The sequence below is a fragment of the Marmota marmota genome, unplaced genomic scaffold, assembly GCF_001458135.2.
Source record: "Marmota marmota marmota unplaced genomic scaffold, marMar, whole genome shotgun sequence".
Taxonomy (NCBI): Eukaryota; Metazoa; Chordata; class Mammalia; order Rodentia; family Sciuridae; genus Marmota; species Marmota marmota.
Window position 1 is genome coordinate 14,955,107 of NW_026000037.1, and position 24,235 is coordinate 14,979,341.

A 24,235-nucleotide genomic window follows, 5' to 3' on the forward strand; every position below is an offset into this window, starting at 1 on the left:
AACAAGTGCTGGTGAGGATGTGGGGAAAAGGGTACACTTGTACATTGCTGGTGGGACTGCAAATTGGTGCGGCCAATTTGGAAAGCGGTAGGGAGATTCCTGGGAAAGCTGGGAATGGAACCACCATTTGACCCAGCTATTGCCCTTCTTGGACTATTCCCTAAAGACCTTAAAAGAGTGTACTATAGGGATACTGCTACATCGATGTTCATAGCAGCACAATTCAGAATAGCTAGACTGTGGAACCAACCTAGATGCCCTTCAATAGATGAATGGATAAAAAAATGTGGCATTTATACACAATGGAGTATTATTCAGCACTAAAAAATGACAAAATCATGGAATTTGCACAGAAATGGATGGCATTAGAGCAGATTATGCTAAGTGAAGCTAGCCAATCCCTAAAAAACAAATGCCAAATGTCTTCTGTGATATAAGGAGAGCAACTAAAAACAGAGCAGGGAGGAAGAGCATGAGAAAAAGATTAACATTAAACAGGGACGAGAGGTGGGAGGGAAAGGGAGAGAGAAGGGAAATTGCATGGAAATGGAAGGAGACCCTCATTGTTATACAAAATTACATATAAGAGGATGTGAGGGGAAAGGGAAAAAAAATCAAGGGAGAGAAATGAATTACAGTAGATGGAGTAGAGAGAGAAGATGGGAGTGGAGGGGAGGGGGGGATAGTAGAGAATAGGAAAGAGCAGAATACAACAGTCATTAGTATGGCAATATGTAAAAATGTGGATGTGTAACCGATGTGATTCTGCAATCTGTATATGGGGTAAAAATGGGAGTTCATTACCCACTTGAATCAAATGTATGAAATATGATATGTCAAGAGCTTTGTAATGTTTTGAACAACCAATAAAAAAAATAAAAAATATAAAAAGGAAAAAAAATACACACAGTAACTGGGGCTCGGGGATAAGGGATGACAAATGAAACAACCTGGGTGATACGCAGAGGGTAAGTGGAGGAACGTCTAAGACAGGATGGTCACAGAGGAATCTCTAATGGGGACCTGTGAGTTGTGAGTGCTGAATTTGGGGAAGGGGGACCCAGGTAAAAGGCTAGAGGAGAATTTGGGCAGAGGAGCCAGCAGATAGCCAAGGAGCCAGGAGCTTACTTGGCGAGTTTGAGGAACAGAAGTTTTGGCTGGAGCACAGTGGGGCAGGGTCGGAGCAGGGAGGGACTGAATGAGACTGTAGAGGCCGAGGGAATCTGGATTTTACTTTGTGATGGAAAGTCATAGAAGGGGCTCTGCAGGGCAATGGCATGATCTGCTTCCCTGTCTTAACAGACCAGTGCAGCTGCTGTGAGGAACATTAGCTAGGGGTGGAAGTCAAGAGCAAGCCAGAACAGGCTATTTCCTGTCCATAGCTTTGCGGAGGCTTAGCCTGTGACCTGCTTCCCAAGCCCCACTGTCTCAGGAAAGAACAGGATCTGGTGGAAAAGCCTAGCTGCAAGAGTTTCTTGGAATGTGAATATTTAAGGCACAGAAAGGCAAGGGGAAAATGTCCTGTGAATGGCTTTTGAATAACCAATCCACAGCGTCTGCAGCTAGGAGTCATCTCCACTGTATCGGAAATGAGCCTACAGAAATAGACGGGACAATTTTTATTTATCTCATTTATAAAGGGCTAAACCATTAAAAAGCACACAGGTTGGTGTTGTAGCTCAGTGGTACAGTGCTTCCTAGCTTATGCTGGGCCCTGGGTTCAATTGCCACACTGGGAAAAAGCAAACATACAAACAACAACAACAACCAAAAGAAAAAACCCAGCACACAGTTAAAAGGGAAGATCAAGAGCTAGAGTTCAGATTTCCTCCCCCCCCCCCAAGTACTGGGTATGGAACCCCAGGCTTCCTGAATGCTAGGTAAATGTTCTACCACTGAGCTGCATTGCCAGTCCTTTGAAAGAATTTTATTCTTGCTGGGTGTGGAGAGGCATGCTTATAATCCCAGTGGCTTGGGAGGCTGAGGCAGGAGGATTGCAAGTTCAAAGTCAGCCTCAGTAATTTAGCAAGGCTCTAAGCAACTCAGTGAGACCATGTCTCTAAATAAAATATAAAAACGGGCTGGGGGGGCTGGGACTGTAGCTCAGAGGCAAAGTGCTCGCCTGGCATGTGCGGGGCACTAGGTTTGATCCTTAGTACTGCATAAAATAAAATAAAGTTATTGTGTCCATCTATAATTGAAAAAAAATTTTTTTAAACCTTAAAAAAAAAAAAAAACGGGCTGGGGATGTGGTTTCGTGGTTTAGCACCCCTGGGTTCAATTCCTGGTACCAAAAAATAAAAAGAAAAGGAATTTAATGCTGAGTCAGGGTCTCCCTAAGTTGCCCAGGCTGGTCTTGATTGTGATCCTCCTGTCTCAGCCCCCTGAGTAGCTGGGATTAATGAGTTCATATCTTTTGATCTCATATTGAATGTGCTCTCTTATTACTTTAAAGCAATAAGAGCCCTGCAAAACGCTAATCTGGTTACACATGTCCTGGTGTGTCTACTAGTGACCCTTTCTTGGAACTCTGTGAGCAACATCTATCATGTGTGCAATTATTAAGGCTGGACAGGCACTGAGGGATGCCAGGTCACCAAACTCAACTTTAGAATGAAAAGAAGCCTAAAACAGGAGAAGAAAAAGCAAAGTGATAAGCAGTGTCTTCTATTAAACTAGGAAATATTGTTTCACCAAACAATGATAAAATGGAGAGATATACCCCAAAGGACAGGAAGGACATTCCCCTGGATGCCGGGAACATTAGAGGTAAACATCGGCCTCCTCACCCTCCATTCGTCAGTGGATTATGACAAAGGGCCTAGGCAAGTGGCTTTATGATAATGTATCTTAAACTCCTCCAATTCCTTTGTAATGATATTGGGAATTTCAATGAAATTCTACCCAGAAATAATGCTTCATAATGTGATGTATGTGTGTCTCACATACACATTATATATATTTAAGAGATAATAAGTATATTTCATATCTGTCACATGGCACTGTAGGCAGAATGTGGCTCTGTAGATTACTTGAAGTATTTAACTCAAGCAGTGAACCATCTCTTTCATTCATTTCCTTCGTTTAACCAATTTGGAAGAAAGTCTTGCTAAGGAATTGCATACCATAAAACATGCATATGGAGGGCTGGGGTTGTAGCTCAGTTGGTGGAGTGTTTGCCCTTGTATGTGTGAAGCCCTGGGTTCGATCCTCAGCACCACATAAAAACAAATAAAAAAATTAAAGGTATTGCATTTGCCTACAACAACAACAAAAAATTAAAAACAAACAAACAAAAATCATGTGTATAGAAATTAAATGAGATAACCAATGGGAAGCCCCCAGCAGAAGGTTTGCTGCACCATGAGCATTCAATAGGTTATAGCTATTGTTTGTGCAGAAATTCAAGGAAGGAACTGTGAGCTGGAGGGGTGTTTTTGCACCTTGGTGGCTGCTTGCTCTGGGTCACCTGGGAGATGTTCCTTGATTTAGTTGGGAAATCTTCCTTGATTTAGTCCCTTTCCTGGTCCTTAAAGGCTCCCAAACTTTAAGTTTTCAGCCCACTCTGAGCAGCCATGCCTTTTGGGACAGACTCACTAACCAAACTCATAAGACCAATGTTCAGAACCAGAACCCAGTGTAGTCACAAATAGAAGGATGTGACTGTCCCATCAATTGAGGGGCTATGCTGACATGAGCCATAAAACATGAATATATGTTTTATATTCTATATGCATGTTTATGGTATGCAAAAAAAATGAAATATTTTCTCCTTGGTGCCGAATTGTCAACCAGAGAATCACTTGGTGAGCAGGGAATCTGGAACAGAGGCGTTTCCACACATGTAAATGTCATGTTTAATGATACCTGATGTATCCATTTCACAAGAGAGATTAGTTGCCAGGGGGCTCAGGAAATTCAAGGAAAGCAATTGCTTGGATGAAATTAGAACGGTAAGGCTTGCCTCTGTGACTCCTGTTTTTCGACATGTTTGTAGCTCATAACCTTTTGGGTTGTAGATATATATAAAACCTTTATTTTATGTATTTATTTTTATGCAGTACTGAGGATCGAGCCCAGTGCCTCACACCTGCTAGGTAAGCACTCTACCACTGAACTACAACTGCAGCCCTGGGTTTTAAAATTCTCTTCCCCGCCCCCTCTTCATTTGTTTTTATTGTGGAGACTTAAAGACCTGCACAACTCCACCTCTAGTGCTGGGCTTGGTGCCCAGCCCCCCATTACCCACACATGGCCAGTCCAGTTTGTCCACACCTCCAGCCACTTCCCTCACCTCCTGCATGATTGTGAAGAAAATTCTAAACATTCTCATTGTTTTCAAAGCTATTTACCCAGTCTTGCAGGTTTGAGAGTTGTTTTTTTCTTTCTCTGGTGACTTTAGATGTCTCTGCTCAGATCTTAAAATGGCTCCCAGAGAGTGATCTTAATTTCTTGGGGGGGAGGCCAATGCTCTGCCAACAATCACATGGACATTAAGCCGACTACTTCCACTTACTTTTATCTCTTCATAATCACTTGGGAACATTAGGAGTATCAGTTATGGGTCTGCACTGGAAAGCAAGGATGCCAGTTTTTCTGTGTTCCACCCAGCGGACAGCCCAGATCTGCGGGCTCTCTGCGAGTGCAGCTCAAGAACCTGTGCCTTTAACAAACTCCCAGGTGACGCCTCTGCGGCCGGAGTTAGAGAAGCACCTGGCTGAGGACGTTTTCAGAGATTATTACGGTACATAGGTCACAAGCCTGGTGCGGAAAAACTGGAAAGGAGACTTTTGGAAAACCAAGTGCATTTTTCTAACCCTTCTCCCTCTGGCTCTTGGTCACTCCTCCGTGGGCCAGGGCTCTGAGGCTGATCTCTGCTGTTCCGTGATGGTGTGCCAGGGCAAAGTGCATGAATTCTGGAAAAGCTCTTGACTGCTCAGAGGTCACTTGGTCCCTGGTTTCTGGCTGTGCCCCAGCTGTGGGTCTCCACACACACCCAAATGCACACAGGTCAAGGGCTCGAAGCCTTCTCATGTGTAAAGGAATTTCTTTACTGTCTCAATCCTGTGGGGCTCTTTTAGAAATCAGTTTCAGTCCCCATGGGATGGACACGAATCTCCAGCACACAGCCCACTCACGAGGCGAGCCTGAATATGACTTGGTTCATCTCACTCTCCCTTTAAAGGTCCTCAAGCCTTCCCTGTTTTGGAGACATTTTCTCTTTCTGTCCCAGATAGGAGCTAAATTCTAGGATCTAGAAGAAACCCAGGAAGTGGTTGATGGCAAATTGATTTAATTCCAGATGGTTTGTGCCTGTGATTAACGAGAGGGCAAGGCAACTTCCTCTGGTGAACCAAGACTCATTCTCCATAAGACACTGACTCATTTGAAAAAGAAAAAAAGAAAAAGAAAAAGAAGAAGTGATAGGTCAGGAAAGTGCAGAACTGTGTTATTTTAAGATACTTGAACCTATAACCCATACTTTGGCAAACAACTGTGCTAGCCATACAGAATTTAAAGAGCCACATAACATAAAAAATGCTTTTGTTTGTTTTAAAAGATAAACTTTTGTTCAACTTTGTTCAACTTCCTTTTGCTGCAGGCTCTAAACATGCTATTTAGCCCTTTTGAAACTGGGATTTATTTAAAAAGTCCTGGAAATTGTATGTTCAGTCAGCTACTCAAAGTTCACCCTGATGATAGGAAAGAGCATTAGCCAAGAATTTTTAAATTTTTATTTATTTATTTATTGGTACCAGGGATTGAATCCAAGGGCACTTAAACACTGAGCCATATCCCCAGCCCTTTTTTGTATTTTATTTAGAGATTGAGTCTCACTGAGTTGCTACTAAGCACCTTGCCATTGCTGAGGTTGGCTTTGAACTTGGGATCCTCTTGCCTCAGCTTCCTGAGCTACTGGGATTACAGGTGTGCACCAAGGAGCAGGCTAGCCAAGAATTTGTTTGTTTGGGGTTTCTTGTTTAGCAGTGCTGGGGACTGTATCCAGGACCTCACATGTGCTACACCTCCACCCCACTGGTCAAATTTCCACATTTGCTTTTAAAATGTGTTAAATCATCCTCTCCCTTATTTGCTCTGTTCTCGGTCTTCTTGTAAGAAACAATGTAATAAATTCTTACCACAAGAGGGAGCTGGACCATGAAGAAATTCATGGATTGTTTTGGAAACAAAAACTGGAGCGTGGGAGATTGAGGTTAGCCCAGGTGACAGTTTATTTTCACTAAGTGATTACTCCTGTCTTAGTGGCTCAGACCCAAAACCATAGACCTCATGCTTGATTCCTTACTTCCTAATGTAGGAGACATGTCTTTTTCTCTTTTTGGAGCTGGGGATCAAACCCAGGCCTTTGGGCAATGCCAGACAGGTGCAGTTCCACCACGTAGATGCACCCCCCAGCCCTGAACCCTGTCTCTTTTTTTTTTTTGGTGGTACTGAGGATTGAACCCCTCAATCCTCTGCTTCTTAAAGGCAGAGACAGTAGAATTTGCTGAGATGTAGGGTCAGGCATTTTTAGATGTAGATCTTATTAAGGTACTATGAGACCAAGATCAGGAGAAGAGTGTCGAGTGAAGACAGTTAATCACAGTTCCCGTGAGGTGGTGGTCTTCTTTGTTACATAAGCCTATTGAGTTGGATTCTCTTTCCTCTTTCCCTCCCTCCCTCCTTCCCTCTTTCCTTCTTTTCTCCCTTTCTTTCTCCAGGGATTGAACCCAGGGATACTTTACCAGTGAGCCACATCCCCAGCCCATTTTTTTTTTTTTAACTTTGAGACATGGCCTTGCTAAATTACTTTGAGCCTAAGCTAAATTGCTGAGGCTGGCCTCAAATTGGAGATCCTCCTCCTAGCCTCCCGAGTTGCTGGGATTATAGGCATGTGCCACTGAGCCCAGCTTGGATTTTTATATCTTGAAGCTAGAAGCATTCTCATACTTATAGAAGTAAAAACCTGGTACCAATTGAGATGACTGTTAATCCCCTTTCTCTATACTGTACACTATAAGAGGTGAAGCTCTGAAATCAAATGTTGCCTTTTTTTCTTTTCCTCCCACAGCAAAACAAAACTTTAGGAAAAACACATTTACTGAATTCATCAACATGTTTTGGGGGAGTTAGACAAAAGTTATTTTCTGTAATATTTGGGAGCAGAATCTTATTAAACAACCACAAATCAGTCATATGCTGAGTTCAAACTGGATGACTATGCTATGGTTCAAATGTTGTGTTAGAACTGGGCATGCCGATGCACAACTTTGATTCAGGGGTCTGAGGCAGGAGGTTCACAAGTTCAAGGCTAGCTTCAGCAACTTAGCAAGACTCTGTCTCAAAATAAGAAGATAAAAAGGGATGGAGATGTAGCTTGGTGATTAAATTCCCAGCAGCCCCCCCCCACCCCCCCAAAAAAAAAGAAAGGAAGGAAAAGAAAAAGAAAACGTTGTATTAGCTTTCCACTGCTGTGACCAAAAGACCTGACAAGAGCAACTTGGAAGAAGAAAAGTGTATCTTGGGCTCATGATTTCAGAGATTCAGTCCGTTTGTCAGCTGACCCCAGAGCTCTGGGCCCAAGGTGAGACAGAACATCATGGCTGAAGGGCGTGGTGGAAGAAAGCTGCTGACTTCATGGCAGACAGGAAGCAGAGAGAGCTTGAGCTAGGGATAATATAATCCCCAAGGACCCACTTCCTCCAGCCATGCTCTACCTGCCAACACTTACTACCCATTAGTCATGTGATTAATCCATCAAATGTATTCCAATCATTAGGTCACAGCTCTCATAATCTAATAATTGCACCAATGAACATTCCCGCATCATCTCACACATGAGCTTCTGGGGAACACCTCACATCCAAACCCAAACAAACGTGTTCCCCAAATTTTACGTGTTGTAAACTTGATCCCCAAACTCATATGCTGATGGTATTTGAAGGTGGGCCCACTGGGAGGTAATTAGGAACAGAGAAGGTCATCAGGGTGGGCCCCAGGAGGGGACTGGTGGTTTTATGAGAGTGGACACACACTTGCCCTGACTGGCCACGTGGTGTCTGTGGCCAGGTCACGATGCAGCACACAGCCCTCAGGGAGTGCTGAGCAGATTCCGGCTCGGTGTTCTCGGACTTCCCAGCTTCCAGAACTGTGAGCCAAATAATTGTATTCTCCACAAGTTACCCATCTTAGGTATTTCATCATAGCAACAGAAAATGGAGTAAGATAGCCCACTTTTGAATGGCTGGTGCCTTCACCTGGAGGTGACTGCTGAACGGGCAGGTTGAATGATGGAGGTTTCAGTAACAAGTGTACCTGGATGGTTACTGACATCAGCAGTGTTTGGTCTTGATCTTCTTCACATGACCTTTCTCTATAACTCTTGGGCCCACAGGGAAGCTGCCTGATTCACTTTTGAAAGTTTAGCTTCTTAGAATTACCTGGTTTGTATTAAAATTTTAATTCTACACCCCTTTTCCCCCACAGGGAAGGATACCACTGTTGTGGTCTAAGCCATGAGTGCTGGTGGGGACAGACCTGCCTTAAGATCCGGCGTGGGATGTCCCTGTGCAAGCCGAGGAGCTGACCCAAGTCCACTTAGATCATCACCCTTGTTTCTGTTTCCTTTCTTCTGCAGAAGGAGGAGTGATGAGATCAAGGACTGGGCAATGGAAGGAGCCAGCAGAGCAGTTATGTCCTCTTCCAGGTGAGGCCTAACTGAGTCTCAGGTCACCTGACCCAACTCCCTGAGGTTAACTGCTTTCGGGTCCTGGTGACTCAGCCAAGAGGGAAGCACCGTTTTGACTCTTTCTGTCGTTGGCTTTTGTGTTTTGGGAATAGTGGAGGGGATGGTTTAGGAATGTAGATTGTGATTGGGCAGGAATCAGTTCCTGGGTTCTTCACCCCAAATGCCTCATAAGACTGCCAAAATCTCTTGCAACGTCTAACCATTTTTTTTTTTTTTTACATTTTCCTTAAGCCATAAGTTGAAGCTTTTTAGCTTTCAGATAAGTTTCCTTGACACTTACGTATTCACTTCTAGTGCTGTGGCTAATGGTTCAAGATTCATGAGTATTTGGGGACTCAACTACTTCTTTCCCCTCCTGCTTTCCTCCTCAGATCTTTCTGCAAAGCTTTGAAAATGGAAAAGGCTGAAGAGTATTTTTAAACAATTTGTAATGTAAAGTTTTTTAGTAATTTAGATATGACAATAACATTGCTTTTGCAATAAAAGAAAGACAAAGGCGGATGATTGTATATTTTGTTTAATACTTGCATTGTTTCTATAGCGCAATTATAGCAATCTTTAAATTTACTTTTCATTACAAATATTTGTCAAGTTTTGTTTCAGAAACATTTTTCCTACTCTCTTGCACATGCACCCAGACACGCTACAAAAAATTCATTCATAACACAGTAAGGGCAAACATTACTCATGTAAACATCTTCCATTAATTTCCCATAATTTAAAAAAATCATAGAATTATAGATATTGAATAAGGCTCATAGATTTAGTTCAAATTCCACAAAAGACCAAAGATGCTTCTTAACTGAGATGGGGTTGACTTTTGGTTGCGGCGAATGCCGGGAAGCATCCCCCTGACTTCCACTCCTTAAACATACCTCACAACCTAAAAAAATGCATTTTTAGGAGAAAAAGAGAACAGAGAGGAAAAACTTTTAAAGTAGGGAGCTCAGAATCATGGACATAACTTTCTTATACCATAAGCAGGCATTTATGTCATTTCTCCATACAGCAATCAAGATTAAGTAGAGTAACCCCGAAATGTAACCAAGTAGATCTGTTAGGAGACATTGGCATGTGTGTTCATATTGCTAGTATACACAGTGAAAATTTGTCATATTTATATTTCATTATATCCAGGACCAAAATGAACAAGAACAAAACAACCCACTCAAGTCCAATGTCACTATAAAGGATTTTTTTTTTTCCCCCAGTAACTCAAGAGTCAGGGGGCTGGGAGGTATGCCTAGGGATGGGAGTGGTCTTGATATTTGGATGACTTCTAACAACTGTGAGTAAAGTCACAGCAGAGGAAGCAAGGATTCCCGTTATCCGAGGACGTCTCTCTCTCTGGTTGGAAGTTTGGTGCTGGGGTGCATAGTCTTCCAGAGCTGAGACAGGGAATGGGCTGTGCTGAGAAATGCGCCCCTGGCCGGCGGCTGCCTTCCCCTCCCTCCCTGGGAGGTGGAGGTCAGAAGGCAGGGATCGCTGGCAAAACCGTGAAGTCCCACCCTGGGGTCTGAGCCCCAACTCCACTGAGGGCAGCCTCCCTGACATTGTGACTAGGCAGTAGGGGTGGCGGTTGGTGGCCGGGCTTCACCCGGCCAGGTCTGGCTTCTGATTCTGCTGCCCTGCAAAGAAATTGTGCTCCAGATACTGCCCCGGGTTGGCTCCCGGGCCCCTAGTGAGTCACTGAAAGGCGGACACACCTTCATTAGCACCAAACTAACCACCAGGAAGCGGCGGAGGCACTGGCGAAGCCTACGGGGCTCTCTCCGGACAGACCGACAGACGGACAGACCGACAGGAGGCTGCCTCGGTCAGAGTCGTGCGTAGGCTTTTTGATTTTTAAAAATCAAAATTGATCTGCATTATATCTCAATAGACTCAGATAATTCTCACCAAAATTTTTTGTAATGTGTTTAAATAGCACTGGAATAATTCAACTTCATTTAAATATATTCATTCTACCATGAAAATATTTCATACAAACATCTATTTACATACAAACACATTAAAATTTGTGAAAAGGGTTTCCACCCCTGTGGTTGTATGGCTTGAAATCGTTTCATTGCTTTGAATATGTACGCACACATTTGGCAAAAGAAAAAAAAATTTAATTTAGAATTAAACAAATAAACAAACAAACAAACAAAAAACAACCCAAAACCTGACACCAAAGCTCCAAATTCCTCAAGGAAAGATCCAAGAAAAGAAACAATCTATTGGGGTACCTCAAGTACATGTAAATTTAATATATTTTGTGAACCTTTGATCTGTGGCAAATTAACATTACAACTATCCATCTTGCAACACAGTTTTGCTTGTTTTTCTACAACAAAAGATGTCTGGATTCTAAATCACTACTCTTAAGACAGAACTTGAGGCAAGGGTTTGAAAACAAAACAGAGAACTCTGTCTTCTTGGAGGATTTTAAATGCATTTTGCACTGAGTGATTTAATTTTTTACATATTAAATGAAAATTACTAAAAGTGCCACATACTGTCTCACTAAGACAACCCTTTACTTCACTGTTCACAATTAATGCAATTTTATTTTTTCCCAGTGCTGGGGATAAAACTCAGGGCCTCAGACTTCCTAGGCACATGCTGTGCCACTGAGCTAGTCCCCAGCCCAGTGAAATCTTCTTTTGTTACAATTAAATGTTGCAAATGGTTATATTTGGCCTTGTTGGCTATTTCAGGTTGTTCATGATGAGGAAATAGTTTTTCAAGTTTGATCAACCTACAGGGCAAAGAGGTTGAACTCTATTCCCAGATAGGTCCAAAGAGATCTTGAAAAACGAGTTCCCTTCTCAGGTGCTCAGGAAGACCAGGGGTGAAGCTGGTTAAAATCAGAATAGGTACTACAAAGCTCAAGTCCTCCTCAGCGGTCACTGTTAATTTCACCATTCCTTTGTGTCAGAAATTCAATCCTCCCCGTTGCTCTTGTTAGTCCACACAAATGCCAATTTGGGGACATGCTCTTACAGATTAGTTCCTATTCCTAACTCTAACACAAGATAATATTCATAATAGAAAAGATGCTAAGGCAAGGTCTAGTCATGCAGGGATTGGCTTGAGAGCTCCGAGTGAATCCCCTTGACCCCAGGGTGTCATGCACACACAGGTGCTGGCTGTTTTGGGAGAGCACAAGTCCTTATTCTGCACCATATGTGGGAGATACTATGCTAAGGCCACTTGATTCAGTTGCTTCCTGACTATGTTCTTTTGTAAAGGATGAAAAGCAGAAAAATACATTCTGAAGCTTTTCCACTTTGGTTCAACCAAGGAACAAACCCCTACCTCCTCAACAGTGAATTCTTCATGGAAACCCCACCCCATCAACTTCTTCACCTACCTACCAACACAGTGAATCTCCACCCCCTGAGTGCCAACTGTGACAGTCAGAAGTTTGGGAGAGAGAGAGAGAGAGAGAGAGAGAGAGAGAGAGAGAGAGAGAGAGAGAGAGAGAAGACTAGTAAGAGAGGAGAGGCTCTCTGCATGGAGAAAGAGATGGGCTGGCGCTATCATTCCACACGGAAGCCCAGGCAGTTCTCATGCACGGAGAGAGAAGAGGAAAGAGACACAAGAGCTAGAAGACAGGTGAGTATGAGAAGAGGCAGAAAGACACAGAGAGATTTCCTCTGATTTGTTGCAAGGTCACAGACAACCGCTAGATTTTAAACCCAGACTGTGAGCATTCACTGATGTGGAGAATTGATTATCTGGTTAATCAATTAACTTACAACTCTCCAATCCCATTTATCCAAAAAATATATATTTAAAAAAAATCCCATTTGAATGGGATAAGAATAGCCCTTTAGAATAGAAATGATACCCCACTGAAACCACCCTCAGGCCCACCCATCCTCAGGCACGAAATGACTGAGCCAGCTGTGAGGAGGCGTGACCTGCATTCTCCCCTCCAGCCCAGGTTTCACTGCCCAAGGTCATGACGGGGTGGATGAAAGCCATCTTTCTCCTGAAGACAGTCACTCACTTTGGGACACATTTAAATTAAAGCACCTATCAAATACAGATCCAGAGCCTTCGCCCACCTGTCACAGTTCACAGACCAGTCTCTTTCTACAGAATAGAAGCAATCCTATCCTGGTGCCTTTCATCTAAAAACTCTATTGGGAGATCTTTCTGGAAGCCTGACAACTTCCTCTCCTGTGGGAACTGGCAGCTCAAGCTCATAAACAGGGATCCAACTGGATTCTCCGGAAACCACTGCCATCTAGCTGCAGAGGAGGCAGCTGGATGTTCCAGGAAGCCTGTCCTTGCAAAGAGAAGAGCAGCCCTGTCATTCACTGTCCTGAGGGTTGAACCCTGAGCCCAGAGGCCGCCTCAACCAAAAATCGGGAGCAGCCCCGAATCAAGCACTTTTGTCAAAGGCTTGGTGAGAACAACGTGTCACTGACAACCAACAGGGGACTTCCTCTGCTGGGTTCCTCACTCTCTCCCACTCCCAGCAAGCATCTCTCATCAGTTGGAGCTCTCTGCACAACTTGGAAGGCATTAGCTTTCAAGACCAAACCGACAGAGGTGACAGGTGGCACAGTTGACAGCTGCAGACTGGCACAACTGCTGCTCCCAGGCCTTCCAGCCACCTCATCTGTCCAGGCGGCTAAAGAAGACAGAGCCATGGCATGTGATGAGGGGGCTTATCAAAAATGACAGCTCTCAGAATTCACTCAGAGCAACCCCAGTTATGTTACAGATCTAATATGCTAAACTAAAAAACAGGGTTTTTTTCCTTATTTCTGAAGTGGTGATTATACATGGCTTGTGAAATGGCTGAAATGCTATCAATAATGCTTTTAAAGTATGCAGGTGTGAACTCTTAGCTTACAGGTAAGTGCTTTGAAATTACAACGAGGAAGAGTTTTAGCATTAAGGTTTGATTTGTACCTAGTGATCAGTATGTCTGCTTTCATAGTACTGATTTAAAATAAATTTTCGAATTCTGCACTAGAACTCAAGTTTTCTGTTTGACTTCTGAATTCAATGCACTGGGCACCCCAAGCTAGGCTGTGCTAGGTTATGTACATGTAATGTGTACCCAGGGAGAAAAAAGAGTCGCTAGCACTATTGAAGATATTGCAAAATTGCCACAGTTACTGCTTGGAAATAACTAATTTTCCTCTCTTCTTTCTTAAGGTATATATTACAACTCTTCCATAACTTAATGCAAACAAAGCAAATTCATTTCTTTTCACATCTGAAAGCAAAGATATCTTTGTTTACATGCGAGAATAATAATTCTATAGTAATATCCTGGCCTTAGGAGCCAGTACTTATATTAGGACATAATAATGAAATAATGATATAGAAAGAACCAGAGAGACGGACACATTGCCACGGATGCACAATCCATGTGGAAGTTTCTCCTGTGAAGGGCATGTACGATAGGAAATGAGAAGAGTAACTCAAGTGGGCTTCTGTTCACTAGGAAAAAAAAACAAAGCCATTCTATTGCAAGATACAGATCAAAGGTTAAAAGGCAAATTATCCTACATTGAGAGAATAAAGATGTCGTCGTTCTCTACTCCAGCACGGCACAAAGACAAGTGCAACGACACAGTCTGCTTTGGCCGTAGGAAAAACATCATGGAAAACCCCCGACAAAAAAATGACTGAAAAAAAAACCCCTTTCCCTTTTTCAGTCTAATCATTTGGCATCTCTGAACGTGGTACAGATTTAGACTTGAACCACCAAAGTACATGGTGCTGTCTGTGTCAGCGCTCGGCAAGACCTCTCAGTAAGACGTTGTTGCAAGGCTAGCTAATTTTAAATCTGGTATGAGTAATACAGTCAAACCTAGTTAGTATGCGAGAAAGTCGTTGCTAACGCAGGGTGAGAGGATGTGATGTCACAGCATGAGCAGTCCCTGGTTGTCCCATTGTTGGATAAACGTAGTGCATAGATCCAAGTTTCTATTCCAGGTCTCTGGACTCCGGAGCCAGGCCTTTCACTTTTGCTGGGTGGCCTGGAAGGCCTTCAGCTCCACCTGGTACCACTCGGGGGCTTCAGGCCCGCTCTTTCCAGGAGGGCTGTGGTCATAGCCGTAGGCAACCGTGAGCTCCTCGTCGGCCTCCACTGCTCGCAGGGTGCGGATGCATTTGATGGGCCCGAAGCGGGGGTGGACAAACCTAGACATCAAGATGCACACGGTCATGCCAGGGCCAGACCTGGGAGGGAGAGGCAAAGGCCAGCGAGGGGCCAGCGCAGATGAGCCCATGTGCTCTTGCCTGGGCACCGCTGGAGGGCACTGGAGGTGCACGCACAGGTCAGCCAGCTTCTGCTTCACCTGGGCGCTCATTAGACTAGAGCATCTCAGCCATGCCTAGACATAGGTGGGAATGTGCATTTAACAACACCTGGAGATTCACTGGCATATTCAAGTTTGAAAAGCACTGCTTTATCTTCCGTTTTGAGCATATTGGGCACTCTATTTTTTTTGGGGGGGGGGTACCAGAGATGGAACCCAGGGATGCTTAACTACTGAGCCACATTCCCCATCCTTTTTATTTTGAAACAGGGTCTTATTTAGTTGCTTAGGGCCTCGCTAAGTTGCTGAGGCCGACCTTGAACTTGTGACCCTCCTGTCTCAGCCTCTTGAGTCGCTGGGTTACAGGTATGTGCCACTGCACTGGGCAATGGCACTCTGTATTTCTTAAGCAACAATCAGGGTCAACAACAAAAACCTGTCCTTAATGAAAAGTGAGATCCCGTGCAGCTTCCCACAGTTCAGCTCACTGCCTGGTAGCATCAGGCTCCTTGGCTATTTCTCAAGCAGAAAGAAGGCTTGATCAGATTGCTTTTTTGGAATTGTAAGGACAGCCTTGTGGCTTTTCAAAAGCAAAAAAAAACCCCACTTGTATTGCACCCTATCCATAGAGAGGAAGTATTACTTTCTAGCATAAGAGTAGATGAAGATTTCTTCCCAAGAGGGATGTCTAGACCTTTCTGCCTACCTGCTTCTTCCATATTTCCCTTGGTGGGAAGCATCCTGTGAAGGGAACAATATCTCCTCCTAGTAAAATCCTCTCAGAACCAGAAGTGGAGTTAACATTCTATAATCACTTGCCACAGATTCCCACCACTGTTCACCTGCCCAGCGCCCTGCATAACAGGTGCATAAATAAGTAATGGACTTAGCTCCCCTGACAGTTGCTGAAAGGGATCTAAGACCAACAGGCCAGAGAGCAATCTACTTTATTTTTATATGCATTTGGCCAACTCAATCTCATTCACTTATAGTCATATGTTAAACAAAGGGCCCTGAGTTGGGGTGCATATGATAGTTTGGCTGACTCCCTCTGTTGGTGGTGGAGATAGGAGCATCTGAGGTTTTGGGCTATCTTCCATGTGGTATAAAAAGGAGCAACCTATACCTCACACCAAAGAGGACTCCATGTCCACCAGAACTAACACCAGAGTCTCCTGACCCCAGGTTAAATGTCCCTTTTATGAAACATCACGAACATCTCTTTTATGATAAAATACTATTTCACCAAAGGGATACTTAACTTGGGGTCAAAAGACTCTGTTGTTAGTCCTGGGTCCACACATATTACTGGGTCTTCTTGGAAACTCCACCTTGTATTTCTCTCTCTCTTTTTTTTTTTTTTTGGTGGTGGTGCTGGGGATTGAACCCAGGGCCTTGTGCATGTTAGGCAAGCACTCTATCAGCCCCTCCACCTTGTATTTCTGAATCCCACTTTCTTAACCTATAAAATCATAATGATACTAGTAAGACTTACCCTATGGGGTCATCATGGTGACAAAATGGGGTCACACACAGAAAGCACCCCACACAAATCCTGGTACAATAGAGGACTTGACTAATATTAGTTACTGTGTGTGTGTGTGTGAGCATGCCTATGTGTGAACTTGTGTGTGAATGTGCATGTGTGTGTGAGCATGTGTAAGCATGTAAGCACACAGTAGTATCAGATTGTGTCCATCACAAAGGAGATGCCTACACCAGGGATTGAGGAATTCCTTGTTAAAAAATCACAACTTTGTAAATTAAAATGTTCATCATAATTTCCATCATGTTCTTTCAGGATGAAGAAAAAAACTGCACTTCTGAAATAGAGCTCTGATTAATCTTCTGACCCACTGAAAAAATCCTGGGTTGCCTTTTCCGGGCCTACAGGGTTTCTATGATCCTCTTGTATTTCCATTTTCTTGCTCATCATCATTGTTTTCAGAGTAGATAATGGGCAGATTGAAAAGAAGGAACTTATTTCAGTGTTGATCCTTGGAGAGGGCATTCCTAACCCCTGGGCCTTCCTGATCTGCATTTCCTGGTCTGAAATCTGGAAAGTAATACCAGTGGGCTCTTGAATTCCTGGGCTGATCAAATGAGATAATGCATGAAAAGCACCCAGAGTGAGGATTGGGGTGTGGCTCAATGATAAAGTATGTGCTTAGCTTGTGTGAGTCCCTGGGTGTGATCCCCAGCACCATCACCACCAAAAAAAAAAAAAAAAGTATCCAGAGTAGTTACTGACCATTTTCAGCTGCATGATTGGCCATCAACCGAAACCTCTGTGCTAAGCAGTTTGACCCCTGTCCACATGTTACCTACATTTACAGCTAGGAAAGATCTTGTCTGTGTCCATTTGACATTTTGTGCCTGGTTACATTTAAAACAGCTTAGGAAAGTGTTGTTTTACTTATATTAAAGTGTATGTAACAATACCAGTGTTGGGAAATAAATAAATGCCATGAATTGCAATCTGAATGTTATATTTGATTAGTATTCAAGTAGTCCTCCCCTGACCCCAAATAACTAAGGTTTGATCACACTGAGTTTGCAAACAATCAACCAACCAACAACCAAAGCAAAACCTGCAGAATGGGTTGGGGATGTGGCTCAGTGGTGGAGAGTTTGCCTAACAGGTATGAAGCCCTGAATTCCATCCCAAGTATCAAAAAAAAAAAAAAAAAAAAAAAAAGCCCTTCTGAGTAAAGAGACTTGCATTTTTGCATTTGCACCAATGGAACTTTCTCTTGTCTCCTGTACTCTCTTCCTTTTAGTGAGAAAAATCATGTCCTTGCAATAGAATCATAGAGCTAGTTTGTTTTAAAGGAGTGGTCTCAGTGGCATTTATGATGGTTAGTTCCCATGCTTTAGGGGCCTTGTTGTTTCACTGTGTGCAGCTTGGGTTGATGCTTTGGCTAATGCACTGGCCATGAAAGCCTTGCTGTTAATAACAGTGTCAGTTTCATTTCACTTGACACATGTCCTTTGCCATTTCTGCCGCTCTTTGAACAAAAGTTGTAGCTCCAGTGCTTGTTATTGGCTGCCAAAGAGAGCAGATTACTGCCAGAATGATTTTTTAAGCCATCTCAGGGATGCAAGAGGAGACATTCCTGAGGAACCTTCAACTCTTGGCAATTTCCCTGCACATGAACTGCCTACGATCTGCTCTTGCTTATGCTAATAACCTGGGTGACCTGAGGAGCTGCAGTTATAATAAAGCAGAAAAGGTCATGTGCAGCTCACTGGCTCCCAGGAAAAGTTGGCAGGCTCAGGCCAAGCTCAGGAGGCAACAGAGAAGACCAGATGTATCCTTCAGAGAACAGTCAGAGATGCTTGGCTTTGGGAAGAGGACATTTGGGGGCTTGTGAAAGCTGCTAAAATATTTGCAGCGCTATCATGTAGAAGAGAGATTGACAGATTACACAGGAAAGAGACAATTAGGACGGAGGGCTGAATATTACAGGAAAACCCATTTAGGCTCAATAAAAGAAACCTGCTAGTTCTCAGAACCGAAAGGCAAATTTCATGCTGTCTCTTTAAATTGCCTTTGTGGATAACAGTAAGCTCCCCACCAACGGAGGTTTCCAAGAAGAGAGTCAACGAGCAGATGGAAGGGCAGGCTTGAACACCAAGGGGGACAGGGGTATTTGATTTTTTAAAATACAGCTTTGTTAATATATAATTCACGCACCATAAGATTCACCCTTTTAAAGTAGTCAATTCTGCGGTATTTAAATATTCACAAACTTGTGAATCGATCACCATCATCTAATTTTGGAAATTTAATTGCCCTCAAATGACACCCCACTCCCATTAGCAGTCACTCCTTAGGTGACCTCCCAGCCCCAGGCAGCCACTAGTCTACTTTCTCTCTCCATGGATTTCCCCCTTTGGACATTTCATACAAATGGAATCACCCAATATGTGGCCTTGGTGACCTGATTCTCCCATTCGGCGTAGTGCAGCTAACTCTCACCACACTGTGGCGGGTGTCAGTGCTTCATGCCTTTTTATTATCATAATTGGGGCTCTGATTTTATGGTGCTCTTCTATGAAACTTCATGCCCTTGGTGTAGGATTTTATTTCCCTCTTCCTTTCACATCATAAAAAGGGTTTCCTAACTTTCTCAATTGTACAGAGTAATTTCAGATAATCCTAAATTTTTTATTTTGTGTTTTTTTGCATTGCTGGGGCTCAAATCCAGGGCCTTATGCATGCTAGGCAGGTGCTCCATCACTGAGCTACACCCCCAGCCCCAAGTGAGAAAACTGAAGGACAAAAGGGCAGTAATAAAACAACCACTAAGTACCCTCTTCCTGAGGCATGTCCTACTGTGGGAAGCACTTGTCTATCTCTTGGCTTGCCAAGGCCTCAGTGTGGGGATGTCTGGATTTTTGTTTGTTTGTTCTTTTTAGATACAAATAACAGTAGAATGCATTTTGACATAGTTTACATATATGGAGTGTAACTTCCCATTCTTGTAATTGTACATGATGTGGAGTTACACTGGTGGTGTGTTCATATATGAACATAGAAAAGTTATGTCTGATGCATTCTGCTGTCTTTCCTATTCCCATCCCCTCCCTTCCCTTCATTCCCCTTTGTCTAATCTAATGGGGATGTTCAGATTTTGAGTTTCAAGTCATAACACAGGCCTGTGGTACAGGCCCTTTGGTTATTCTGATGGGGCATCTTTTATCTGAAATTTAGGGATACTTCCCAAGGGTGCTCCTCAGTCCCAGGGCCCCGGGCATAGATGCATCCAGCAGCTCAGGGCCCCACTTACATATCATAGATGCAGTTTGGAGTGAAGGAGTGGTTCGCCTTGTGTCCCAAGGAGGCACAGTACTTGGATACGTGGTTGTAGGGTTCAGGCACATCAATGACTGTGTCCTCATCGAGGGAGAGGGTGTTTCCATTAAGGGCCCAGTCCCTGCTGTCGACCTGCAGGGAACAAAACAGTGGGCATTGGAGGGTGCCTATCTCTCAAAACGCATAAGATGCCAGAGATATTAACTCATTTCTCCTGAAACTTCATAATTTGAGTATTATAGATGTGGAAAAACAAACACAAAACCCAAGACATCTCTCCACACATGGATGGTGCAAGCAGACAACTCAATTTACTTTTCATTGATTTTCCCCCCTCATTTTATATAGAAAAATTGAGTTTCCTCCCTTGTAAAGACACACAAAAATCTAACTGGATAACTTGAATTAAAAGTAGATGAAAGCTGAGGTGGTGGTGCATGCCTATAATCCCAGCAATTCAGGAGGCCGAAGCAGGAGGATCACGACTTCAAAGCCAGCCTCAAGCAACCTAGCAAGGCCTTAAGCAACTCAGTGAGATCCTGTCTCTAAATAAAAAATAAAAAAGGGGCTGGGGATGTGGTTCAGTGGTTAAGTGCCCTGCGTTCATCTCCCAGTTCTGGGGGCTGGGCGGGTGGGGAGAAGATGAAGACGAGGCAAATAAATATATGAATAAATAAATAAAATAGGAACATCAAATGGATGTTCATGTATGAACATAGGCTAGTTATGTCTGATGCATTCCCATCCCACCTCCTTTCCCTGGGAGAAGTGGGTGGTGATGTAGCTCAGTGGTAGAGCACTTGCTTAGCAGGTGCAAGGCCCTAGGTCCCATCCCCAAGAGATCTCATCATGCATATGCAAATATTCCAAAATCGGAGAAAATCCCAAACCCCAGACATTTATGGTCCCAAACATTTCAGATAGGGAACCCTCAACCTGAAAGTTTCGTTTTCCTGAAGCCACTGTTCATATGCTGAACTTCTTGGGCTTTCTGGAGTGCCTTCATAGTTCACAGGGACCCTGCTCCGTTGGAGTGCACTGTCCCTTGGCTGGTGCACCAGCTCTGCATGTGTGAACATCTCATGGTATTTTGTTCTTTATTGTTTGGCAGGGATGAGTAAAAAAAGTGGAGATAGGAATGTGAAACATTCACCGTAAGCTTCAGTTCCACTCAGTAAAACTGAATCAGGGATGGAAGTCACTCACTGGGCAGAAGGCTTCAAATTTTGCCCTTAAGCAAACTCTTAGAGGTTAGCTGAGAAGTGAAGAAAACAAAACAAAACAAAACAAAAAAAACCCCAGAACATACGTCAAATATGTCAAAGTTTGTGTCTCAAAGGGAAGAGGTGATTCAACTGAAACATTCTATCAGCACCTAGAACTCTTCCCAGCAAGACACAGGCTGCGTATAGCTTTTGCACTACCAGGAGAAGGGGCTTTCCTAGAGGGCACCCTGCCCAAGGTCATGAATCAATTACTGACAGAATCTGACTGGATCTCAATTTTCCAGACATTGGGTATGTCTTGTACAAAGCAGTTACTGTCTCAGGGACGGCACTGCCCCCCTTTCTATGAATTAGCTGTGGAACTTTAAAGGGACCCTGTTTGAAACAAATGCTTTAACCAATCCCACAGCTTGTCACCTCTCCCCACTCACCTCTTGGTGTGTGATTCGGACTCCGTTATAAAAAGACATAACAGTATTCGGTCCCACTGCTACCTTGGAAAATAGTCCTTCTCCGGCACTGGAAATGAGAGACTCAGCAACATAAACCCTACATGGGGGAAAAATAAAAATGTATATGTCACTCTTTACGTCAACCACCAAATTATCAATATGGCTACTGGATCCAAAATATCAGTTCCTAATAACCAAACGAAGAAGAAAAGAAGGAAGAAAATGTTAAACCACAACATTTTAACATCAGAAAAAGAAGAAATAGCAGTATAAAGCTACCCAGGACTTGCTATAGCAGCGATTTTCTTTTGGTGGATGGTGAATGACAATTTTGAGTCTGATTGTACAAGTCGATCAGTCTCCAAAGTTAGTTAAAACTATACCCAAGTTTGTCAATGTCAGTGATGAACCCAGCCTAATTCCATTTTAAGATTGGGAGCCATCTCATCACAAAGTCATGAAAAGTTAATTTCTGTTTTACTATAAATTACTGAGATTTCTAAACTTGTTTGGAATTCCTGCCCATGCTCTGAACTCACCCATGTCTGGCTCTTCTTGACCAGATAACAACCCTCTCTAAAACCTTAGTGGCACCTCATAAATCCTGGCTCCCCCTGACCAGATAACGATCCTCTCTGAAACCTCAACAGCGCCTCATAAATTCTGATGTTGGGATCTGAAATTACTCCCTACCTTGAAATATCATGCCATGTAGATCATTAACCTACTATCTGCCTTTGTATTATGCTTGACAAAATCCTGTTTTTTTCCACCCCCCTTTGAAACTTTTTGTGCTATAAAACCTTTTTCCTGGAGAGCTGGGGGGCTGATCTCTAGCTCAGAGTGGGGAGAGACAGTCCTGGCCAGCTTTATTTGTGTAAACAATATAAGCTTGCTTTAATTTGATTTAAAATTGGAGTTGGTGATCTTTTCTTTGCATCGTGGTTCAACAGTCAGGAGGGGAACACTGTTTCAGTTAAACCCCAAGATGAATCTTCTACATGGAGGAGTGACAGTTAATAGGAATAATTACTTCCCCCTTCTTTTTTGTGTTGCTGGGGATTGAATCCAGGGCCTTGTGCTTTTGAGACAAGCACTCTACCTACCAACTGATCTATATCCCCAGCCCTCCAACAAGTACTTCCCAACAAAGTGGTTTGTCCAGACACTGGCTAACAAAAGCCCAAGGATCAAATCTGGCTGCTGCTCATTTTTGTAAATAAAGTTTTATTGGAGCACAGCCACCCGTATAGGCTTGGTATCTTCCTGACTGCTGTAGCTCTACTAAGGCAGAGCTGAGTACTTGCAATGAAGCTCACCGGCCTACAAAGCCTAAATATTTACTATGTGGCCTTTTGTAGAAACGGGTTGCCAATCACTGGTTTATAAGAAGCAAAGACAGCATTCTGCCATAGAACTCTCTCTGTGTGTGTGTGTGTGTGTTAGTTACTGGGAATGAAACTCCAGGGTCCTCTACTATGGAGCTATATCCCTACCACTTTTTTTTTTTCCCCACAATGCCTTTATTTTGTTTATTTGTTTTTATGTGGTGCTGAGGACTGAACCCAGTACCTCCCACATGCTAGGCAAGCACTCTACCACTGAGCTACAGCCCCAGCCCCTTCCCGCTTTTTATTGATATTTTAAGACAGGATCTCACTAAGAGGCTGGCTTCAAATTTGTAGTCCTCCTGCCTCAGCCTCCTGAGTCACTGGGATTACCAGTGTGCACCATTATGTCCAGTTGGATTTGAATTTTAAAACAGAATATATGTTCCATCAATAACTCTTTCAGTTCTTTGGACACCATGATGGAATGATGCTGCAAGGATTGGTCATTTGTAATTTTTGTTACATGGAATTTGTGTTTATTTCATGGACTGAATAACAGCTTCCAATTCTACTCTGTGATAGGAGTATACATCCTGCCACTTTACCAGGTGACCTCGAGGGGTCTCCCCAGTGGTGGATCACACGTGTCCGCCCTGCTGACTTAGTACTTGGCTATATTCTGCTTTGTTAGCGGAATGGACAGAAGCGACTGCATGCTGGGTCTCAGGTGGAAGAGCCCTGGAAGAGTTCTGCCAGCCTCCTCCAGCATTTCCATGAGAAGAACATGCCCCGGGGGCTGTACTCCTGTAGTCCAAGTCTTGGAATGAAGACGCACGAAACAGACCTGAACCCAACTTGAAGCCTGGAGTCCAGCCTAGTCCAGCTGAACTAGTTGATCTGGGTCCAAAGGGGCTGAACCTCAGCCAACCTGCAGAACCGTGTCACATAAAATGTTTGCTTTTGAAAACTGCTCATTGTTTTGAGGGTGTCATGAAGAATCACCCCAACAATAATAAGACTGATATATACAGTTACGGTGCTGTGTTGTTTTAGGGCCAACAGAGACACAACTGTCTTCTTTGTAACTGGGCCAGAGCCTCTTGTCAAAAAGAGGCCATTCATTGCTTGTGACATTGCAGGGTCAGCCCTGTCAGCTAAGTCAGGGGACAGAGACCGAATCAGAGCGAGGCAGAGAGAAAACTAACCTCAGAGGTGTCCTTGCTCAGAAACACCAGCTGCTAGGGAATAAGGATCCCAAGCAGGGTATCAGCAAAAGCCACCCGAGAATGGAGGGTACAGTGCAGCCATCCTCAAGGATAACATGTGAAGTGGAACAGAACTTGACACTTGGAGTGAGCTTGTAGAACCAGAGACTTGTCATTT

The 24,235-nt window shown here is 43.5% G+C and overlaps 1 protein-coding gene across 1 annotated transcript in view; it reads right to left on the minus strand.

The window, feature by feature from the left end:
* Positions 1-9,250: 9,250 nt before the first annotated feature.
* The window catches only part of Setd7 (SET domain containing 7, histone lysine methyltransferase), a 56,992-nt gene continuing 42,007 nt past the window's right edge, over positions 9,251-24,235 (minus strand). The window contains exons 8-10 of the mRNA XM_015479053.2: positions 21,501-21,618; positions 19,818-19,975; positions 9,251-14,905 (exon numbers count right to left, since the gene is read on the minus strand). Of these exons, the coding sequence (XP_015334539.2) occupies positions 14,725-14,905; positions 19,818-19,975; positions 21,501-21,618 (457 nt within the window). The 3' untranslated portion in view covers positions 9,251-14,724. The remainder of the gene's footprint in view (positions 14,906-19,817; positions 19,976-21,500; positions 21,619-24,235) is intronic.